The 18552-nt window shown below is 40.5% G+C and overlaps 2 protein-coding genes and 1 pseudogene across 2 annotated transcripts; 1 reads left to right on the top strand and 2 right to left on the bottom strand.

The window, feature by feature from the left end:
• Nucleotides 1–4185: 4185 nt before the first annotated feature.
• Nucleotides 4186–5115, top strand: LOC121495087 (olfactory receptor-like protein OLF4). The gene has a single exon (XM_041762378.1). It carries the CDS (start codon nucleotides 4186–4188, stop codon nucleotides 5113–5115), a length of 930 nt encoding a protein of 309 aa, XP_041618312.1.
• Nucleotides 5116–14300: 9185 nt separating this feature from the next.
• Nucleotides 14301–15021, bottom strand: LOC121495085 (annotated as a pseudogene).
• Nucleotides 15022–15707: 686 nt separating this feature from the next.
• On the bottom strand, nucleotides 15708–17333 carry LOC121495320 (olfactory receptor-like protein OLF4). Its single transcript, XM_041762603.1, has 2 exons — nucleotides 16432–17333; nucleotides 15708–15741 (listed from the first exon to the last, which is right to left on the bottom strand). The coding sequence occupies exons 1-2, from the start codon at nucleotides 17238–17240 to the stop codon at nucleotides 15708–15710; spliced, it is 843 nt and encodes a 280-aa protein (XP_041618537.1). The 5' UTR covers nucleotides 17241–17333.
• Between the last annotated feature and the right edge of the window lie 1219 nt (nucleotides 17334–18552).

Raw genomic sequence — 18552 nt, 5'->3', positions numbered from 1 at the left:
GCTGGATAAAGTATTCTTGGTTGCATGTTCTTTTCATTTAGGATCCTGAATATATCCTGCCAGCCCTTTCTGGCCTGCCAGGTCTCTGTGGAGAGGTCTGCTGTTACCCTAATATTCCTCCCCATAAAAGTCAGGGACTTTTTTTCTCTTGCTGCTTTAAGGATCTTCTCCTTATCTTTGGAATTTGCAAGCTTCACTATTAAATGTCGAGGTGTTGAACGGTTTTTGTTGATTTTAGGGGGGGATCTCTCTATTTCCTGGACTGAATGCCTGTTTCCCTTCCCAGATTAGGAAAGTTTTCAGCTAGGATTTGTTCATATACATATTCTGGCCCTCTGTCCCTTTCGGCGCCCTCAGGAACCCCAATTAAACGTAGGTTTTTCTTCCTCAGGCTGTCATTTATTTCCCTTAATCTATCCTCATGATCTTTTAATTGCTTGTCTCTTTTTTCCTCAGTTTCCCTCTTTGCCATCAACTTGTCTTCTATGTCACTCACTCGTTCTTCCACCTCGTTAACCCTTGTCGTTAGGGCTTCTAGCTTGGATTGCATCTCATTTAATTGATTTTTAATTTCTGCCTGATTGGATCTAAATTCTGCAGTCATGAAGTCTCTTGAGTCCTTTATGGTTTTTTCTAGAGCCACCAGTAGCTGTAAAATAGTGCTTCTGAATTGGCTTTCTGACATTGAATTGTAATCCATATTTTGTAACTCTGTGGGAGAGTGGGCTGTTTCTGATTCTTTTTTTTGAGGTGAGGTTTTCCTTCTAGTCATTTTGCTCAGTGCAGAGTGGCCAAAAACAAGTTGTATTGGGAAAAGGAGAAAAAGAGAGAGAAGGAAAGAAAAGAGAAAAAGAAAAAAGAGAAAGAAGAAAAAAAAAAGGGGGGGGGAAGAGAAGAAAAAGAAAGAAAAAGAAAGGAGAAAAAAGAAAAAAAAAGGGTGGGGTGGGGGAAGCAATCAGAAATCAAGAAGAAAGAAAGAAAAAAAAGCACAAAACAAAAAAACAAAACAAAACAAAACAAAAACACGGGGGAGTATCTTCTGATTCTGTATACTTTAAGTCCCTTGACTTCCCTTGGAACTGGTCCGTGTCGCTGGTCTTCTGGGGGAGGGGCCTGCTGTGCTGATTCTCAGGTGTTAGCACTTGGGGGAGCTGCTCTTCCCCTGCCTGGTGCAGGGCTCGGTGGGGGTGTTCACCCCGTGAGGCCCCGGGAGGAAGCCACAGTGGCGGGGGCAGCTCTGGGACCCTCGAGTCAGCTCCCGCAGTAGCTCCGGGGCTCTCCGTCTGCAAGGCCTGGAGGCTCCGGGGCGGGGCCGCTGATTTGCTCAGTTCCAGGCAGGAGCGTCCTCGCTGTCCTGGGCCCTCCCGGCCTCTGCCTGTCCCGGGGGAGGCCGGATCCCGGGCTGTGTCCCGGCGCCCTGTGCTCCGCGGCCTGCGCTGTTGGATTCGCGCTCCCGCCTGCAGCCCCCTCCGCGGAGCCGCCGCCCGAGCCCCTCCGAGCTGTTCCTGGAGCCGCGCCGCCCCCTCCGCGCGGAGCTTCTTCCTCCGCCCGAGCCGCCGCCGCTGAGCTGTTCCCGGAGCCGCGCCGCCCCCTCCGCGGAGCCGTCGCCCGAGCCCCTCCGAGCTGCTCCGGGTCCCGCCGAGCGCTGCAGCCCTTAGGGAGCTCGGCGCATCTCCCGGGGCGCAGGTGCCTGTTACTGTCCCAGGGAGCCCGAGGGCGTCCCCGCCTTTCTGGGGATCCTGCTCCAATTCCCCGGGAGGCCTTTCCGCGGGGAAGGTCGGTGCAGCTCCTGCTCCTCCGGGACGGGGCTCTCCTGTCCTGGGGACACTCGCCCCGGCCTCAGCCCGGCTCCTCGCGGGCCCCTCCCCCTCGGGGGCCTTTTGTGTTTTTATTTCTTTTTCCCCGTCTTCCTACCTTGATAGAAGCGCGAACTCTTCTCACTGTAGCGTTCCAGCTGGTCTCTCTTTAAATCTCAGGCCGAATTCGTAGATTTTCAGGATGATTGGATGGTTTTCTAGGTAATTTGTTGAGGACAGGTGACTTGGAGACCCTACTCTGCCGCCACCTTGCCTGTTTCCCCTCTGATTCAACAATTGTATACATTACTCAGTGCTCATCATGATAAGTGTACTTTTCATCCCCTTCACCTCAATCACCCATCTCTTCATCTACCTCCCCTCTTAAACCAGTGGTTTGTTCTCTATATTGAAGTTATGTTTTTTCCTTTTTCTCTCTTTTCCTTGTTCATTTGTTTCTTAAATTCCATATATGAGTAAAATCATATGATATTTATCTTTCTTTGATTTCACTTAGCATTGTATTCTCTAGATGCATCCATGTTGTTGCAAATGGTAGGGTCTTATTTGTACCTGTTTATATCCTGTATCTACTCCCTCTCCTCCTACCCTCTGGCAACAACCAGTTTTTTCTGTCTGTTTGCTTGTTCATTTATTCTGTGTTTTCAATGAGACAACTGCCTCCATGTCTTGGCTATTGCAAACAATGCCGCAAAACGTGGGGTGCCTATATATTTCCAGTTAGTGTTTTTGTCTTCTTTGGTTAAATACCCAGTAGTGGAATTAATTGATCCTGTGGTATTTCTATTTTTTTTTCCTGTGGTATTTCTATTTTTAATTTTTTGAGGAACCTCCATACAGTCTCCACAGTAGCTGCACCAGTTTGCATTCCCACCAACAGTGCACAAGAGTACTCTCTTTTCCACATTCTCACCAACACTTGTCATTCATTTCTTGTCTCTTTATCCTAACCATTCTTTTGATTTATTTATTTATAAATCTATTTATTTATTTTTAAATAAATTTATTTTTTATTGGTGTTCAATTTGTCAACATACAGAGTAATACCCAGTGCTCATCCCGTCAAGTGCCTACCTCAGTGCCCGCGACCCAGTCACCCCCAACCCCCACCCACCTCCTCTTCCACCACCCCTAGTTTGTTTCCCAGAGTTAGGAGTCTTTCATGTTCTGTCTCCCTTTCTGATATTTCCCACTCATTTTTTCTCCTTTCCCCTTTATTCCCTTTCACTATTTTTTATATTCCCCAAATGAATGAGACCGTATAATGTTTGTCCTTCTCCGATTGACTTATTTCACTCAGCATAATACCCTCCAGCTCCATCCACGTCAAAGCAAATGGTGGGTATTTGTCGTTTCTAATGGCTGAGTAATATTCCATTGTATACATAAACCACATCTTCTACCATTCATCTTTCAATGGACATCGAGGCTCCTTCCACAGTTTGGCTATTGTGGACATTGCTGCTAGAAACATCGGGGTGCAGGTGTCCCGGTGTTTCACTGCATCTGTATCTTTGGGGTAAATCCCCAGCAGTGCAATTGCTGGGTCGTAGGGCAGATCTATTTTTAGCTCTTTGAGGAACCTCCACGCAGTTTTCCAGAGTGGCTGCACCAGTTCACATTCCCACCAACAGTGCAGGAGGGTTCCCCTTTCTCCACATCCTCTCCAACATTTGTTGTTTCTTGCCTTGTTAATTTTCCCCATTCTCACTGGTGTGAGGTGGTATCTCATTGTGGTTTTGATTTTATACTAACCATTCTAATTAGTGTGAGGTGATAGTCTTATTTTTTGGAAGTCACATAAATGGAATTATTTTATTTCCTATTTTATTTCCTTCTCAGATTGTTCATTCTTTTTATGTAGAAATGCAACTGGTAGTTTGAGGGTTGGCTCTATATGCAGTTACTTGGCTGAATTGATTTATTAGTTCTGTCAGTGTTTTTGTGGGATTTTTAGGATTTTCTACACATAAGATCACACTGCATGCATAGTTGATTTTTCCTTTCCAGTTTGGTTGACTTTTATTTCATTTTCTTTCTTTAATTGCCTGGCTAAAAAAAAAAATAATTGCCTGGCTAGAACCACCAGTGTTATGTTGAGTAGAAGGTTGTGAAATCAGATGCGGTGTTCCTAATCATACGGGAAAAATGCTCATTGAGTGTCATGCTTGCTATGAGATTTTCATGAACAGCTTTATGTTGAGATAGTTTCCTTCTATTCCTAGTTCTTAGTGTTTTACCATGTTCTATACACAAATATAAAGATTAATTTCTTGATGCAGAACATAAACAATAATGTATCTCTCAATTAGTAACGAATAATTGTGTCATGTTGTTTTTCTCTTATTTTGGTAGTCCTGTCCACTACATGGAACCAGAGAATGATACACAAATTTCAGAATTTCTTCTTCTGGGATTTTCAGAGGAACCAGAATTGCAGCCCTTCCTCTTTGGACTATTCCTGTTAATGTACTTGGTCACCATACTTGGGAACCTGCTCATCATCCTGGCTGTCAGCTATGACACCCACCTCCACACCCCCATGTACTTCTTCCTTGCCAACCTGTCCTTTGTAGACATCTGTTTCACCTCCACTACACTCCCCAAAATGCTGGTAAATATACAAACACAAAGAAAAGTCATAATTTATGAAAGCTGCATTATGCAGATGTACTTTTTCTTACTTTTTGCTGGTTTGGACAACTTTCTTCTGAGTGTTATGGCCTATGACCGATTTGTGGCCATCTGTCACCCCCTGCACTACATGGTCACCATGAACCCCCAGCTCTGTGGACTGCTGGTTCTGGTGTCCTGGATCATGAGTGCCCTGCATTCTTTGTTACAAACATTGATGGTGTTGCGGTTGTCCTTCCATACAGAGGTGGAAATCCCCCACTTTTTCTGTGAACTCAATCAGATGATCCAACTTGCCTGTTCTGACACCTTTCTTAATAACATGGTGTTGTACTTTGCAGCTATGCTGCTGGCTGGTATCCCCATGGCTGGGGTCCTCTACTCTTATTGTAAGATAGTTTCCTCTATACGTAGAATCTCATCAGCTCAGGGCAAGCATAAAGCATTTTCCACCTGTGCATCACATCTTTCAGTTGTCTCTTTATTTTATTGTACGAGCTTAGGTGTGTACCTTAGCTCTGCAGCTACCCAGAGCTCCCACTCAAGTGCAGTAGCCTCAGTGATGTACACGGTGGTCACACCCATGCTGAATCCCTTCATTTACAGCCTGAGGAACAAAGATATAAAGGAGGCGCTAAGTGTGTTTTTCAGAGGGAAGACATAAAAAGGCTATTTTCCAACAAGTATCTGTGATTGCAGGCTTAATGCCTGATAGCCAGAAATTGTGATTCTTTATGAAATCATGAAAGAAGAACTTAATCCCTCTATTTTTTCCTGGAGTTTCAATTTTTCTAAATTTCAACTGCATTATCAAATTATTTTTTTAAGATTTTAATTTATTTATTCATGAGAGACACACAGAGAGAGGCAGAGAGAGAAGCAGGCTCCATGCAGGAAGCCTGTTGGTGGGACTTGATCCCAGAACTCCGGGATCATGCCCTGAGCCAAAGGTAGATGCTCAACCGCTAAGCCACGCAGGCATCCCCTGCGCTATCAAATTTAACTAAGTAAGTCCCTTTGTTGTTCTTTCTGGTCCTTTTGATAGTCAACGATTTTCCTTTTTTTTTCTTTTCTACCAAAGTGAGTCCCAACCTTCAGTAAGAAACAATTTTGAGATTCCCATTTGCCTTATATAGTGATGAATTGTCCTAATTTTACGAAATAAACTACACTGGTAACTGAGGCCATTTTTATAATTTTATTTAGAGGAAATCTGAGATCACAGCTTTCACTCTGTGTCTGTCATTCCTTTCTACATTACTACCTTAAATGCTCTTCTTGATAAAATACACTTTAACCTGCTAGTTTGTTTTTAGCTAGTCATGGGGCTTTATGATACTCATTAAGATCATATTCCTTCATTAGCTCAGTATCCAGAGTATCCCTGGCACAGAATAGTAAGGCCAAAATTGCTTACGAAAAACACCCTCCAAGTATAATCTATAAAAAAGACAAATCTGCATAAACCAATTGGTTAAACAAGGGCTTGGCATGGAAGACATGAAATAGGATGAAGTAAAATTTTCTAGCATACCATATTTTATTGTGGAAAATGTGTTTTGATGATGAACATACACTCCTTAAAGTGTGGGATATTTGGTGTTCATGTTAAAGAGTTTTATTATTTGGGGCAGCCCCGGTGGCCCAGTGGTTTAGCACTGCCTTAGGCCTGGGACATGATCCTGAAGACCTCGGATCAAGTCCCATGTCGAGCTCCCTGCATGGAGCCTGCTTCTCCCTCTGCCTGTGTCTCTGCCTCTCTCTCTCTGTGTGTCTGTCATGAATAAATAAATAAAATCTTTAAAAAAGAGTTTTATTAATTGAAGAATTTTGTGGCAGGTTTTGTATTATTTAATTGGATGATTTTGCTGTTTCTCTTTGAAAATTTCTAATATTACTCCTTCCATTGCTCTAAACTTAATATCTCCCCCTTTAAAAATATTGCCATAAATGTTACAGTGTGAGTGAACCATTTGTGTTTTCACTCTCATTAATATGTTTCATTCCTTATGCCCTAAACTCTCTTCTATCCTGTGAGTGCAAGCTAACTCAGACAAGACTGGAATTCCAGCCCAGTAATGCTCTGAGACTGGAAACATGTGACTGAGGTTCCCACAAGTTATTTCTGTACCAGTTACCTGGAAGGGAATCTCAATCGTAGTCACTTTTTAGTACAGTTACCTGAAATAAATGTGAATAACCAGGCCATTATGAATACTGCTTTCAAATATCAGAACAAATATCAAAAATAAGAAGCAGTAGATTATTCTTAATATTCTCAGTTCTGTTTACATTGATTATTGTATCAGCTGTTGCTGCTGAAGAAGCTATGCCAGAGGTAAAAGATATAAGATTATGATTCTTTTAAAATTGCATGGTGGCCTATGTTGGGAAAATGTTCTAGTCTCTGCTGGCCTTCTCACGAGGCTATGGTCAGCTGTGGGTCAGCTGGAAGTACTCTGTTAATCCTGGCTGTGTTCTCACATTTGGAGGCTTGCTGGTGGTAGGCTGGTCTAAATTGGTCCATGTTAGAGCAGCTGAGCTCTGCTTCACTTGTTTTCTCCTCCTACAGTAAGCTAGCCTGGATTTGTATATATGGCAGAGGCCAGGTTACAAGACAGCAGCAGAAACACACCAAAGTCCCTTGAAGCACACTGTCATTTTCATTGTACACTTTTAGCAAAGGCAAATAAACCACTAATTTCAGGTCAGATTCAAAGTGGGAGAATAATCTCCATCTCTCAATGGGAGGAGCTTCACAGTCACATTGTAAAGTACATGAATACAGAGAGAAGTGAATTGGGGACATCTCTGCAAAAGGTCTACCACAAGTGTAATGTTCAATTCAATCAAGTTTTATTGGTGCGGGACACAAAATCAACAACAAAACAATACAGTACAGTACAAAGTAGTGATTCAATAATTCTACACATGACTCAGTGCTCATCCTGGTGAGTGTGTTCTTAAGGGTTGAGTCTGCAGGATTTTCTATATTTAGTTCATCTCATCTTTAAATAAATAATTTTACTTCTTTCTTTCTATTTAGATGGATTTTATTCTTTATCTTGCCTGATTGCTCCAGCTAGGACGTGCAGTATTATGTCGAATAGGAGTGGTGGGAGTGGACACCCTTGTCTTGCTCCTGATGGCAAAGGAAAAGTTTTCTAACCTTTCTAACCTTTCTATTGTGAGTTTGACATGTATAGTCCTCTTTTAAGTTGAGGTATATTCCTTTTACAATCAGTTTGTTGAAGGTTTGTTGTTGTTGTTGTTGATTGTTGTTGTTTGTTTATCATGAAAGTATATTGTGTTTTGTCAAAAGTTTTTTCTGTATCTATTGAGATGATCATAATATTGTTATATTTTGTTCTCTTAATGGGTTGTATCACATTTATTGATTTGTTTATGCTGAGCCATCCTCAGATCTCAGGGATAAATTGCACCTGATCATGGCATATAATCCCTTCAGTGTGCTGTGTCATTCAGCTAGCTAATAGCTTATTGAAAAACATTGTGTCTATATTCATCAGGGATATTGGATATTTGTACTGACCTTTTCTGACTGTGCTATCAGTGTAATGCTGGCCTTGTAAAATGAGGCTGAAAATATGGCCCCCTCTGTATATTTCTGGAAGAGTTTGAGAAGGATTTTTATTAATTCTTCTTAAAAGTTTAGTAGAGTTCACCTGGGAAGTTCTCTGGTCCTGGGGTTTACTTTGATGGGAGACTTTTGATTGCTGTCTTAATGGCCTTAGTCATCATTGGTTTGTTCATATTTATGTTTCTTCTTGATTTAGGCCTGGTGGTTTATAAGTTTATAAGGATTTATCCATGTCCAACTTGTTGGAGGGATATTGGTCATAGTGCTCTCCTAGGATTCTTGTCTTTCTATGATATTTGTCATAAGGTATATGTTTCCTGCATTTTAATTTTTTATTTTAACAATTTTTTGAAAAAGTTATTTATTTATTTATGTATTTATTTATTTAGGAGAAAGAGAGAGAATGAGTGAGAGGCAGAGAGAGAGAAGGGGGAAGGTGCTGAAGGAGAAAGACAAGCTGACTCTGCAGTGAGCACGGAGCCTAAACGGGGCCCTGAGATCATGACCTGAGCTGAAACCAAGAGTCAGATGCTTTTCCAACTAAGCCACCCAGGTGTCCTGCTACTGATTTCATTTATTTGGATCTTCTCCCCCACCCCTTTTCTTTGGTTTACTCAAGGTTTGTTAATTTTGCTTAGCTTTTCAGATAATTGGCTCCTAGCTTTGTTAATCTTTTCTATTGTTTTTCTGGTCCATATATCATTTATGTTTGCTCTGATATTTATTTCTTTTCCTCTCCTGCTTTGGCCTCAGTTTATTCTTCTCTTTGTAGGTCTTTAAATCATAAAGTGAGGTTATTTACTTAGCCTCATTTGTTTTTCTTAATGTAGGCATTTATTACTATAAACTTGCCTCTTAGAGCTGCTTTTGCAACATCCCATAAGTTTTGATAGGCCGTATTTCCATCTTCATTTAACTGAAGACTTTCAAATTTCCTTTTTGGTTTCTTCTTTCACCCACTGACTGTTCATGATTGGGTGGTTTAATTCCAAGGTAGTTGTGAATATCTCAGGTATGTGTACTCTTACATTCATTGCAGCATTATTTACAATAGCCAAGACAAGGAAACATTGTCAGATGAATTAATAATAATGGCATATTCATAGAGTGGAATTCAACAAATAAAAAAGGAAGACATCTTTTCTTTTCCTTTCTAAAACATGAATGGACTCCAAGGGCATTATACCGAGTGAATTAATCAGAGAAAGAAAGATGAATCATGCATGGTTTAACTTATATGTAAATACAAGAACCTGAACTCACAGAAATAGAGGGTAGGTTGATGTTTGCCTGTGGCTTGGGTTTGGGGAAATGAAAAGATGCTGGTGAAATCCTACAAACCTTCAGTTATAAGATGAATGTATATTGGGAACATCATTACAACATGGTCATTTTGATAAGTCAAATATATTGTGTTGTATACTTGCATGTTGCTAACAGAGTACAGAGTAAATGTTCTTACACAAAAAAGAAATGGTAACTACGTGAAGTAATGGATGTATTCACTAACCTATGGTGGTGATCACTTCACAAGTATAGGTATATGAAATCATCGGTTATAATTTTATATGTTGATTTCATTTCAATAAAACTGGAAAGAAGAAGAAAAAATATTCCTATGTCTCTGTCTTCTATTTGAATTTCAAATTTCCCCATTAAAAAAACAAACAAACCCACAGTACCAGGATGAAAATGAAATGTTTATGTATATGTCACTGGGAAGATCAATCAACAGGAAAGAGTATCTACATAAGAATATCATGTAGGTAGCATCAGTGATACAACAGTTTATTTATTTATTTATTTATTTATTTATTTATTTATTTATTATTTCAATAGTTCTTAGCTCCATCAACCAGTAAGTTAGATATGAAGTCCCTGGTCTCTATGAGGTATCTGGAAAGAAAATCTTTTCTTAGACTAGGAATGGTATTCTACAGACAAGATAAGGAGGCTATATTTACATGTGGAAGAAAGCCTGTCCCTGTGGAGTAGAATTTCCATAACATCCCTATGTCATAAACTCAGTCACTGTGTTCCACTGCTGAAAGTAGAAGTAAAAAAAAAACTTTTTCAAAAAAAGATTTTATTTATTTATTTATGTATTTTTTCTTCTGAATTAAAAAAAAAAATTATCGGAGTTCAATTTGCCAACATATAGCATATCACCCAGTGCTCATCCCGCCAGGTGCCCCCCTCAGTGCCCATTACCCAGTCACCTCAGGGCCCCACCCACCTCCTCTTCCACTACCCATTGTTCATTTCTCAGAGTTCGGTGTCTCTCATGTTTTGTCACCCTCACTGATATTTTCACTCATTTTCTCTCCTTTCCCTTTATTCCCCTTCACTAATTTTTATATTCCCTTAATGAATGAGACCATATAATGTTTGTGCTTTTCCGATTGACTTATTTCACTCAGCATAATACCCTCTAGGTCCCTCCATGTCAAAGCAAATGGTGGGTATTTGTTGTTTCTAATGGCTGAGTAATATTCCATTGTATACATAAACCACATCCTCTTTATCCATTCATCTTTCGATGGACACTGAGGCTCCTTCCACAGTTTGGCTATTGTGGACATTGTTGCTATAAACATCGGGGTGCAGGTGTCCCGGCGTTTCACTGCATCTGTATCTTTGGGGTAAATACCTAACAGGGCAATTGCTGGGTCATAGGGCAGATCTATTTTTCACTCTTTGAGGAATCTTCACACAGTTTTCCAGAGTGGCTGCACCAGTTCACATTCCCACCAACAGTGCAGGAGGGTACCTGTTTCTCGACATTCCTCTCCAACATTTGTGATTTTCTGCCTTGTTAAATTTCCCCATTCTCACTGGTGTGAGGTGGTATTTCATTGTGGTTTTGATTTGTATTTCCTTGATGGCAAGTGATGCGGAGCATTTTTCTCATGTGCTTGTTGGCCATGTCTATGTCTTCCTCTGTGACATGTCTTCCTCTGTTCATGTCTTTTGTGATAGGGATTGATTTAAAAGTGTAAATTGCCCTGGGTAACATTAACATTTTCACAATGTTAATTCTCCCAATCCATGAGAATGGAATGTTTTTCCATCTCTTTGTGTCTTTCTCAATTTCTTTCAGAAGTGTTCTGTAGTTTTTCGGGTATAGATCCTTTACCTCTTTGGTTAGGTTTATTCCTAGGTATCTTATGCTTTTCAGTGCAATTGTAAATGGGATTGACTCATGAATTTTTCTTTCTTCCGTCTCATTGTGAGTGGATAGAAATGCCATTGACTTCTGGGCATTGATTTTGTATCCTGCAACACTGCCAAATTGCTGTATGAGTTCCAGCAATCTTGGGGTGGAGTCTTTTGGGTTTTCTATGTGCAGTATCATGTCATCTGTGAAGAGGGAGAGTTTGACTTCTCCTTTGCCAATTTGAATGCCTTTTATTTCTTTTTTTCCCCTCTGATTGCTGAGGCTAAGACTTCTAGTACTATGTTGAATAGCAGTGGTGACAGTGGACATCCCTGTCTTGTTCCTGATCTTAGGGGAAAGGCTCCCAGTGCTTCCCCATTGAGAATGATATTTGCTGTGGGCTTTTTTGTAGATGGCTTTGAAGATTCTGAGGAATGTTCCCTTTATCCCTACACTGTCAAGAGTTTTGATCAGGAATGGATGCTATATTTTGTCAAATGCGTTCTCTGCATCTATTGAGAGGCTCATATGGTTCTTTTTTTTCTCTTGCTGATATGATCTATCACATTGATTGCTTTACAAGTGTTGAACTATCCTTGCATCCTGGGGATAAATCCCACTTGGTCATGGTGAATAATCTTCTTAATGTACTGTCGGATCCTATTGACTAGTGTCTTGTTGAGAATTTTTGCATCCATGTTCATCAGGGATATTGGTCTATAATTCTCCTTTTTAGTGGGGTCTTTGTCTGGTTTTGGAATTAAGGTGAAGCTGGCCTCATAGAATGAGTTTGGAAGTATTCCTTCTTTTTTTATCTTTCCGAACAGCTTTAGTAGAATAGGTATGGTTTCTTCTTTAAACGTTTTATAGAATTCCCCTGGAAAAAGACATGAAAAGAAATCTCACAGAGGAAGACATAGACATGGCCAACATGCACATGAGAAAATCACTTGCCATCAGGGAAATACAAATCAAAACCACGATGAGTTAACACCTCACACCAGTGAGAATGGGGAAAATTAACAAGGCAGGAAGCCACAAATGTTGGAGAGGATGCGGAGAAAAGGGAACCCTCTTACACTGTTGGTGGGAATGTGAACTGGTGCAGCCACTCTGGAAAACTGCGTGGAGGTTCCTCAAAGAGTTAAAAATAGCTCTGCCCTACAACCCAGCAATTGCAATGTTAGGGATTTACCCCAAAGATTCAGATGCAATGAAACGCCGAGACACATGCACCCCGATGTTTATAGCAGCAATGTCCACAATAGCCAAACTGTGGAAGGAGCCTCGGTGTCCATCGAAAGATGAATGGATAAAGAAGATGTGGTTTATGCATACAAAGGAATATTACTCAGCCATTAGAAATGACAAATACCCACCATTTGCTTCAATGTGGATGGAACTGGAGGGTATTATGCTGAGTGAAGTAAGTCAGTCGATGAAGGACAAACAGGGTATGTTCTCATTCATTTGGGGAATATAAATAATAGTGAAAGGGAATATAAGGGAAGGGAGAAGAAATGTGTGGGAAACATCAGAAAGGGAGACAGAGCATAAAGACTCCTAACTCTGGGAAACAAACTAGGGGTGGTGGAAGGGGAGGAGGGCGGGGGGTGGGGAAGAAAGGGTGATGGGCACTGAGGTGGGCACTTGACGGGATGAGCACTGGGTGTTATTCTGTATGTTGGCAAATTGAACACCAATAAAAAATAAATTTATCATTAAAAAAAATAAAATTTGAAAAAAAAAAAAGAAAAAGAATTCCCCTGGGAAGCCATCTGGCCCTGGACTTTTGTGTCTTGGGACGTTTTTGATTACTGCTTCAATTTCCTCCCTCGTTTGGCCTGTTCAGGTTTTCTATTTCTTCCTGTTCCAGTTTTGGTAGTTTGTGGCTTTCCAGAAATGCGTCCATTTCTTCTAGGTTGCCTAATTTATTGGCGTATAGCTGTTCATAGTAAGTTTTTAAAATAGTTTGTCTTCATTGGTATTGGTGGTGATCTCTCCTTTCTCATTCATGATTTTATTAATTTGAGTGTTTTCTCTATTTATTAAGTCTTGCTAATGGTTTATCTATCTTATTAATTCTTTCAAAGAACCAACTCAGCCAAGAAATTCTTTGTGTCAAAATTCAACACTCTATTTTTTTAAAAGATTTTATTCATTTATTCATGAGAGAGAGAGAGAGAAAGAGAGAGAGAGGCAGAGTGAGAAGGGGTCTTGATCCCGGGTCTCCAGGACCTGTCCTGGGCTGAAGGTGGTGCTAAACTGCTGAGCCACTCCGACTGCCCTCAACACTCTGTTTTTATGTTCATTAAAGTTTTTATTCATTTGTGTCCCCTCCAACTTTCAGGTTTCTTTGCAACACAATAGACGGGATTTAAATAAGTCTCTGTGTGTCTACATAAATGTGTGTGAATGTGTTTATTTGAGAAAAAGGTGTATACAAATATACACACACATATACATACTCACATTCCTAACCTTGAACATTTTCTTTGGACTCAACAAAGTGCTTCTACATGTTTCATTTATTCCTTACAACGTCTTTCTTGAGTTAGGGTTCATTCCCCCACATCACCTTCAGAAATAAGGAAATTGAGGCTCAGGGTGATCACATTTTAACAATACTATAACAGAGTTAAAACTTACTGCAACCTTTTTTTGAACTCTACACAAATGGAGCCACGTAGTATGTTTATTTTCTTTTAACATTTCACCTTTTAAGGCAAGTTTGTGAAAATAATTTAATACAACCAGATCCCTTTATGAACTTCCAGCTTAAAACATTTTTTTAAACATAAGAACCATACACAAAATACGTTATACAAAAAGGTGTCTTAATTCCAGAAAAAAAGAGGAATGAAGGATTTTGACACCAGTTTACTGTTTAAAGGCTGCTCTTCACCTGTGTTCAGTTCCAAGCACTAGTCATCACCTTTAGATCCAGTTTAAATTAAAAAATTTTTATTGGAGTTCAATTTGCCAACGTATAAGCATAACACCCAGTGCTCATCCTGCCAAGTGCTCCCCTCATTGCCCATCACCCAGTCACCCCAAACCCCCGCCCACTCCCCCTTCCACTACCCCTTGTTCATTTCTCAGAGTTAGGTGTCTCTTTAGAGCCAGTTTTGCTTAAATGGTTCACCACGTCAACCCAGTCTCATCTCTGGGCAAGTTCTCTTTTGTGATCTATCTGCTTTATCTGCCAGCTTACATTTCTGGGCTTTTGAAAGTTTTGTCTTTGTCCATGTTCTTACTTGATGGGGCTGTATTAGGAGTTTCAGTGGAGATGATACTGGTTATGAGTGTGGTAGAATTAATGGGATGGTGATTCTCCATGAACTGCTCTTTAGTATCCTTGGCATATTCAAATAATGTGTAGGTCACAGCATCTCAAGATTAACCCCACCTGCTTCCTGACTTGGCTGATATGCTCTGCTTTACAGCTGATGATGTGGATGTTGCTAAAAAAAAGTGTTCACAGATATAATTGGAGGTGTTTGAGACTATGCTTCTTTCCAGGAAATCTCTATTAAGAAGACTGTGGGATCACCATTTTCATCTCTCCTGTATTGAAATGCAACTGGACTTAATTCTCAGAATCTTTCATCTCCTGCATAAACAGAAGGTCATGCTTACAGTTCTATCTCTTGGTCTTCCTTGGCACTCACGTGGGTTATGAGATGCCTCCCAGGTGGCAAGGATGAAGTGAGAACAGTGGCCCTGAGGCTGAGTGTCCTCCTTCTGTGCTCTATGTTGTAGGAGGTGCACCCCTCACAGTGCAGACAAGAGTCCTGTGTGCCCCCTATCATATTATTTTTTGTATCCTTCCCATAATTCAGCAAACTGTATATTTTATTTTTTTCAAAGATTTATTTATTTTAGAGGGAGGGTGAGAGAAAGAAATCCTCCAAGCAGATTCCCTGTTCAGTGTAAGCCCTACAGGAAACTCTGTCCCAAGACCCTGAGATGATGAGCTGAGATGAAATCAAAAGTTGAATGCCTAACTCTGGGAAATGAACTAGGGGTGGTAGAAGGGGAGGAGGGCGGGGGTGGGGGTGAATGGGTGATGGGCACTGAGGGGGGCACTTGACCGGATGAACACTGGGTGTTATTCTGTACGTTGGCAAATTGAACACCAATAAAAAATAAATTTATTATAAAACAAAGCAAAGCAAAAGTTGAACGCTCAACTGACTGAGCCAGGAGTATTGTATACTTTAAAGGTGTGCAGCTTATTTGTATGCAATTATACTCCAATGAATCATATTCGTAAGGAGACATGGAAATTTCTAGGCAGAAGCAGGAAGAGGAAACAGAAAACATAATTATGCAAACACTTCTTCACCCTAATGGTAGACTCTCTTACACATGGATGCCAGTTTTACATTATCATTAAAGAGATGTGCAGGATGAAAACATTAGTTTTCACATTAATAAATGTCTGACTTAAATTTTGCTTCATCTCTGACTCTACGGCCATATTATGCCAAATTATTTAGTGAAATTTGTCTTTCTGTGTAGAAAACAACTGGAGACATGTATTTGCTTATCAGTTTTGCCAGTGACCATGGTAGGCAATGTGGTCACTGAGCCGAATAACAGAACAGGATCCTAATAAGGAAAAAAAAAACCCAATGACTTGTTACAAAACACACTACATGTTAAAGTCTACATTTTCAGGGAAGAACAGATATTTAAAGGAATAATGGACAGAAAAATGGTTACCTGAGGTGTCAGACTTTCCTTTCTTATGAAATTATAAGTGGATTTGCATGCCAAATGTGGATTTTTTTTCATAAAAGTAGTTTTACTCATGATGATTTTTTTTTGAAAACAAAAGAAAGCTTCCTTAGTATGATGTATTTCATTTCAGAAGAAATTATTCTTAAAAAATCTGTAGAATCTCTTGGATAAATGGGAATTTCAAATATTTTGTCCAAAATTGGGAAACAAATTGGGAGTGTAGGAAAACAATTAAGGAAAACACTGTGAGATACCAGAGAGCAGAAAGGTTAATACAGTCAGTTACTTAAGTTGTACAGAGAAGTTGATATCCCTGAAAGGGACATTCCGGGAAATCAAGAAAGGAATAAATTCTACTTCCATAATCTGATCAAAGAATTACCATGACTGGCTTTCAGGGTTTGAGTCCCTGCTATTACGTGTATTTCTTCAGCCCCAGAAAAATGGGCCCTTTTATACTTTGTTTTCCAAAGAATCTTTTCAGAGCCCTCTTTATGCCGTTATTTCTCAGGCTGTAGATGAAGGGGTTCAGCATGGGTGTGACCACTGTGTACAAAACTGAGGCTGTTGCACTCAAGTGTGACATCTGGGGAGCAGCAGAACTAAGGTACACTCCTAGGCTTGTACAGTAAAATAAGGAGACAACTGAGAGGTGAGATGCGCAAGTGGAAAATGCTTTATACTTGCCCTGAGCTGATGAGATCCCAAATATGGAGGAAATGATCTTAGAATAAGAGTAAAGGATCCCAGCAAGGGGACCACCACCCAGCAGCCCAGCTCCAAAATACATCACCATGTCATTAAGAAATGTGTCAGAACAGGCAAGTTGGACCAACTGTTTAATTTCACAGAAAAAGTGGGGAATTTCCACCTCTGTACAGAAGGACAGCCGCAACACCACTGAGGTTTGTAACAAAGAATGCAAGACACTCATGATCCAAGATACCAAAACCAGCAGTCCACAGATCTGGGGATTCATGATGACTGTGTAGTGCAGGGGGTGACAGATGGCCAAAAATCGGTCATAGGCCATCACGGTCAAGATGTAGTTGTCCAATCCTGCAAAGAGTAGGAAAAAATACATTTGGGTGATGCAATCTGCATAGGTAATGACTTTTCTCTCTGTCTGTATATTCATCAGCATCTTGGGGATGGTGGTGGAGGTGAAACAAATGTCTACAAAGGACAGGTTGGCGAGGAAGAAATACATGGGTGTGTGGAGGTGGGAGTCAGAGCTGACAGCCAGGATGAGAAGCAGGTTTCCAAACACAGTGATCAGGTACATGGAGAGGAAAAACCCAAAGATGAGAGGCTGCAGTTCTGGTCCCTCTGAAAATCCCAGAAGAAGAAACTCTGAAACTTCTGTGAGGTTCCCTGGCTCCACGGGTGGGAGGTAACTATCAGGATATAGAAAAATAAATGACTAATTTCACACAAGCAAGTGTTAGTAACCTAGCATAAATGCTACCACTTGACCATATTTTAGAGTCAAGAAATTAATTTCAATATATGTGTGTGGTCTTGTCTCCATTAGGCCATCCCTTGCACCATTTCTCATCGGGAATTCTGTTTCCACCTCAGTCCTTTCCTCAAATATATATATATATATATACACTCTTGTTTTATTGAGAATATTTTTCATTCCTTTATGGAATATGTACTGAGTATAGACCATGTTCCAGGCACTGTATAGACAATATATACAGGGTGCTGATAAATAATGTCCTTATAATCCTATGATGTGGATTGTAAGCAAATACAAAAAACAATTAAATGTCAGATGATGAGAGGAGCTGTGAAGACAAGGAAAGCAGGCATAAAGGAGAGGGTTAACAAGCTTTCATTTCTTGTTACTGGATGTTCACACAAGATCTGCAAAGAAGGTGATGGGTGAATAAGACCTTGAGGGAGGTAGGGAAGGGGGTAGAATTTATCTCAGGAAGTGTGTGCCCAGCAGGGGCAATAGCCAGGGCCAATGTCCTGAGGAAGCTGCTTGATTCAGAAAACCAAGGCTCAAAAGAAAGCCAGGGTGTCGAGGGGAAGTAGCAAGAAGGAGTGTAATGAGAGGTGGTGGCAGTGTGTGTTGAGGAAAGAAGCAGCCATCCACTATGGCTGAAAATTCAAGACACACAGAATCCCTCATTTTATTAGTTTTGCAGGACTTTCTTAATTTTGTTATAAAGATGTCCTGTGAGTTGAAATGGAAACCCCTGTTAGTAACTACTGTTGGTTGAGTTCTGGCTTCTGTCAATTAGAGTCAGCCTAGAATATGTGAGCCCTGGTAATCATGCTCTGAGGACTGCCATCAATACACACACACACACACACACACACACACACACACACACACCATGACCCACTTATGGCCTCCTGTACTACTGACTGCCATGACTTTTCCAACCCCACCCACACTATATAGACCAGTAGTTGATACACATCAATCTGGCCAGATTTTGTTATCTTTTCCCTAAAGAATGCAGAAATGGTACCCAGAAATTCTTATGGGCAAATAAACTTGAGGATGCCTATTGGTATGCTCTTTTTATGCCTAATACCAACTTAAAGAAACATGGGCAATCTTCTTAGTAAAGACAGAG

This window comes from Vulpes lagopus, chromosome 7, assembly GCF_018345385.1.
Source record: "Vulpes lagopus strain Blue_001 chromosome 7, ASM1834538v1, whole genome shotgun sequence".
Classification (NCBI taxonomy): domain Eukaryota; kingdom Metazoa; phylum Chordata; class Mammalia; order Carnivora; family Canidae; genus Vulpes; species Vulpes lagopus.
Note: the sequence above shows the minus strand (reverse complement) of the source record. Positions and strands in the feature narration are given on the sequence as shown.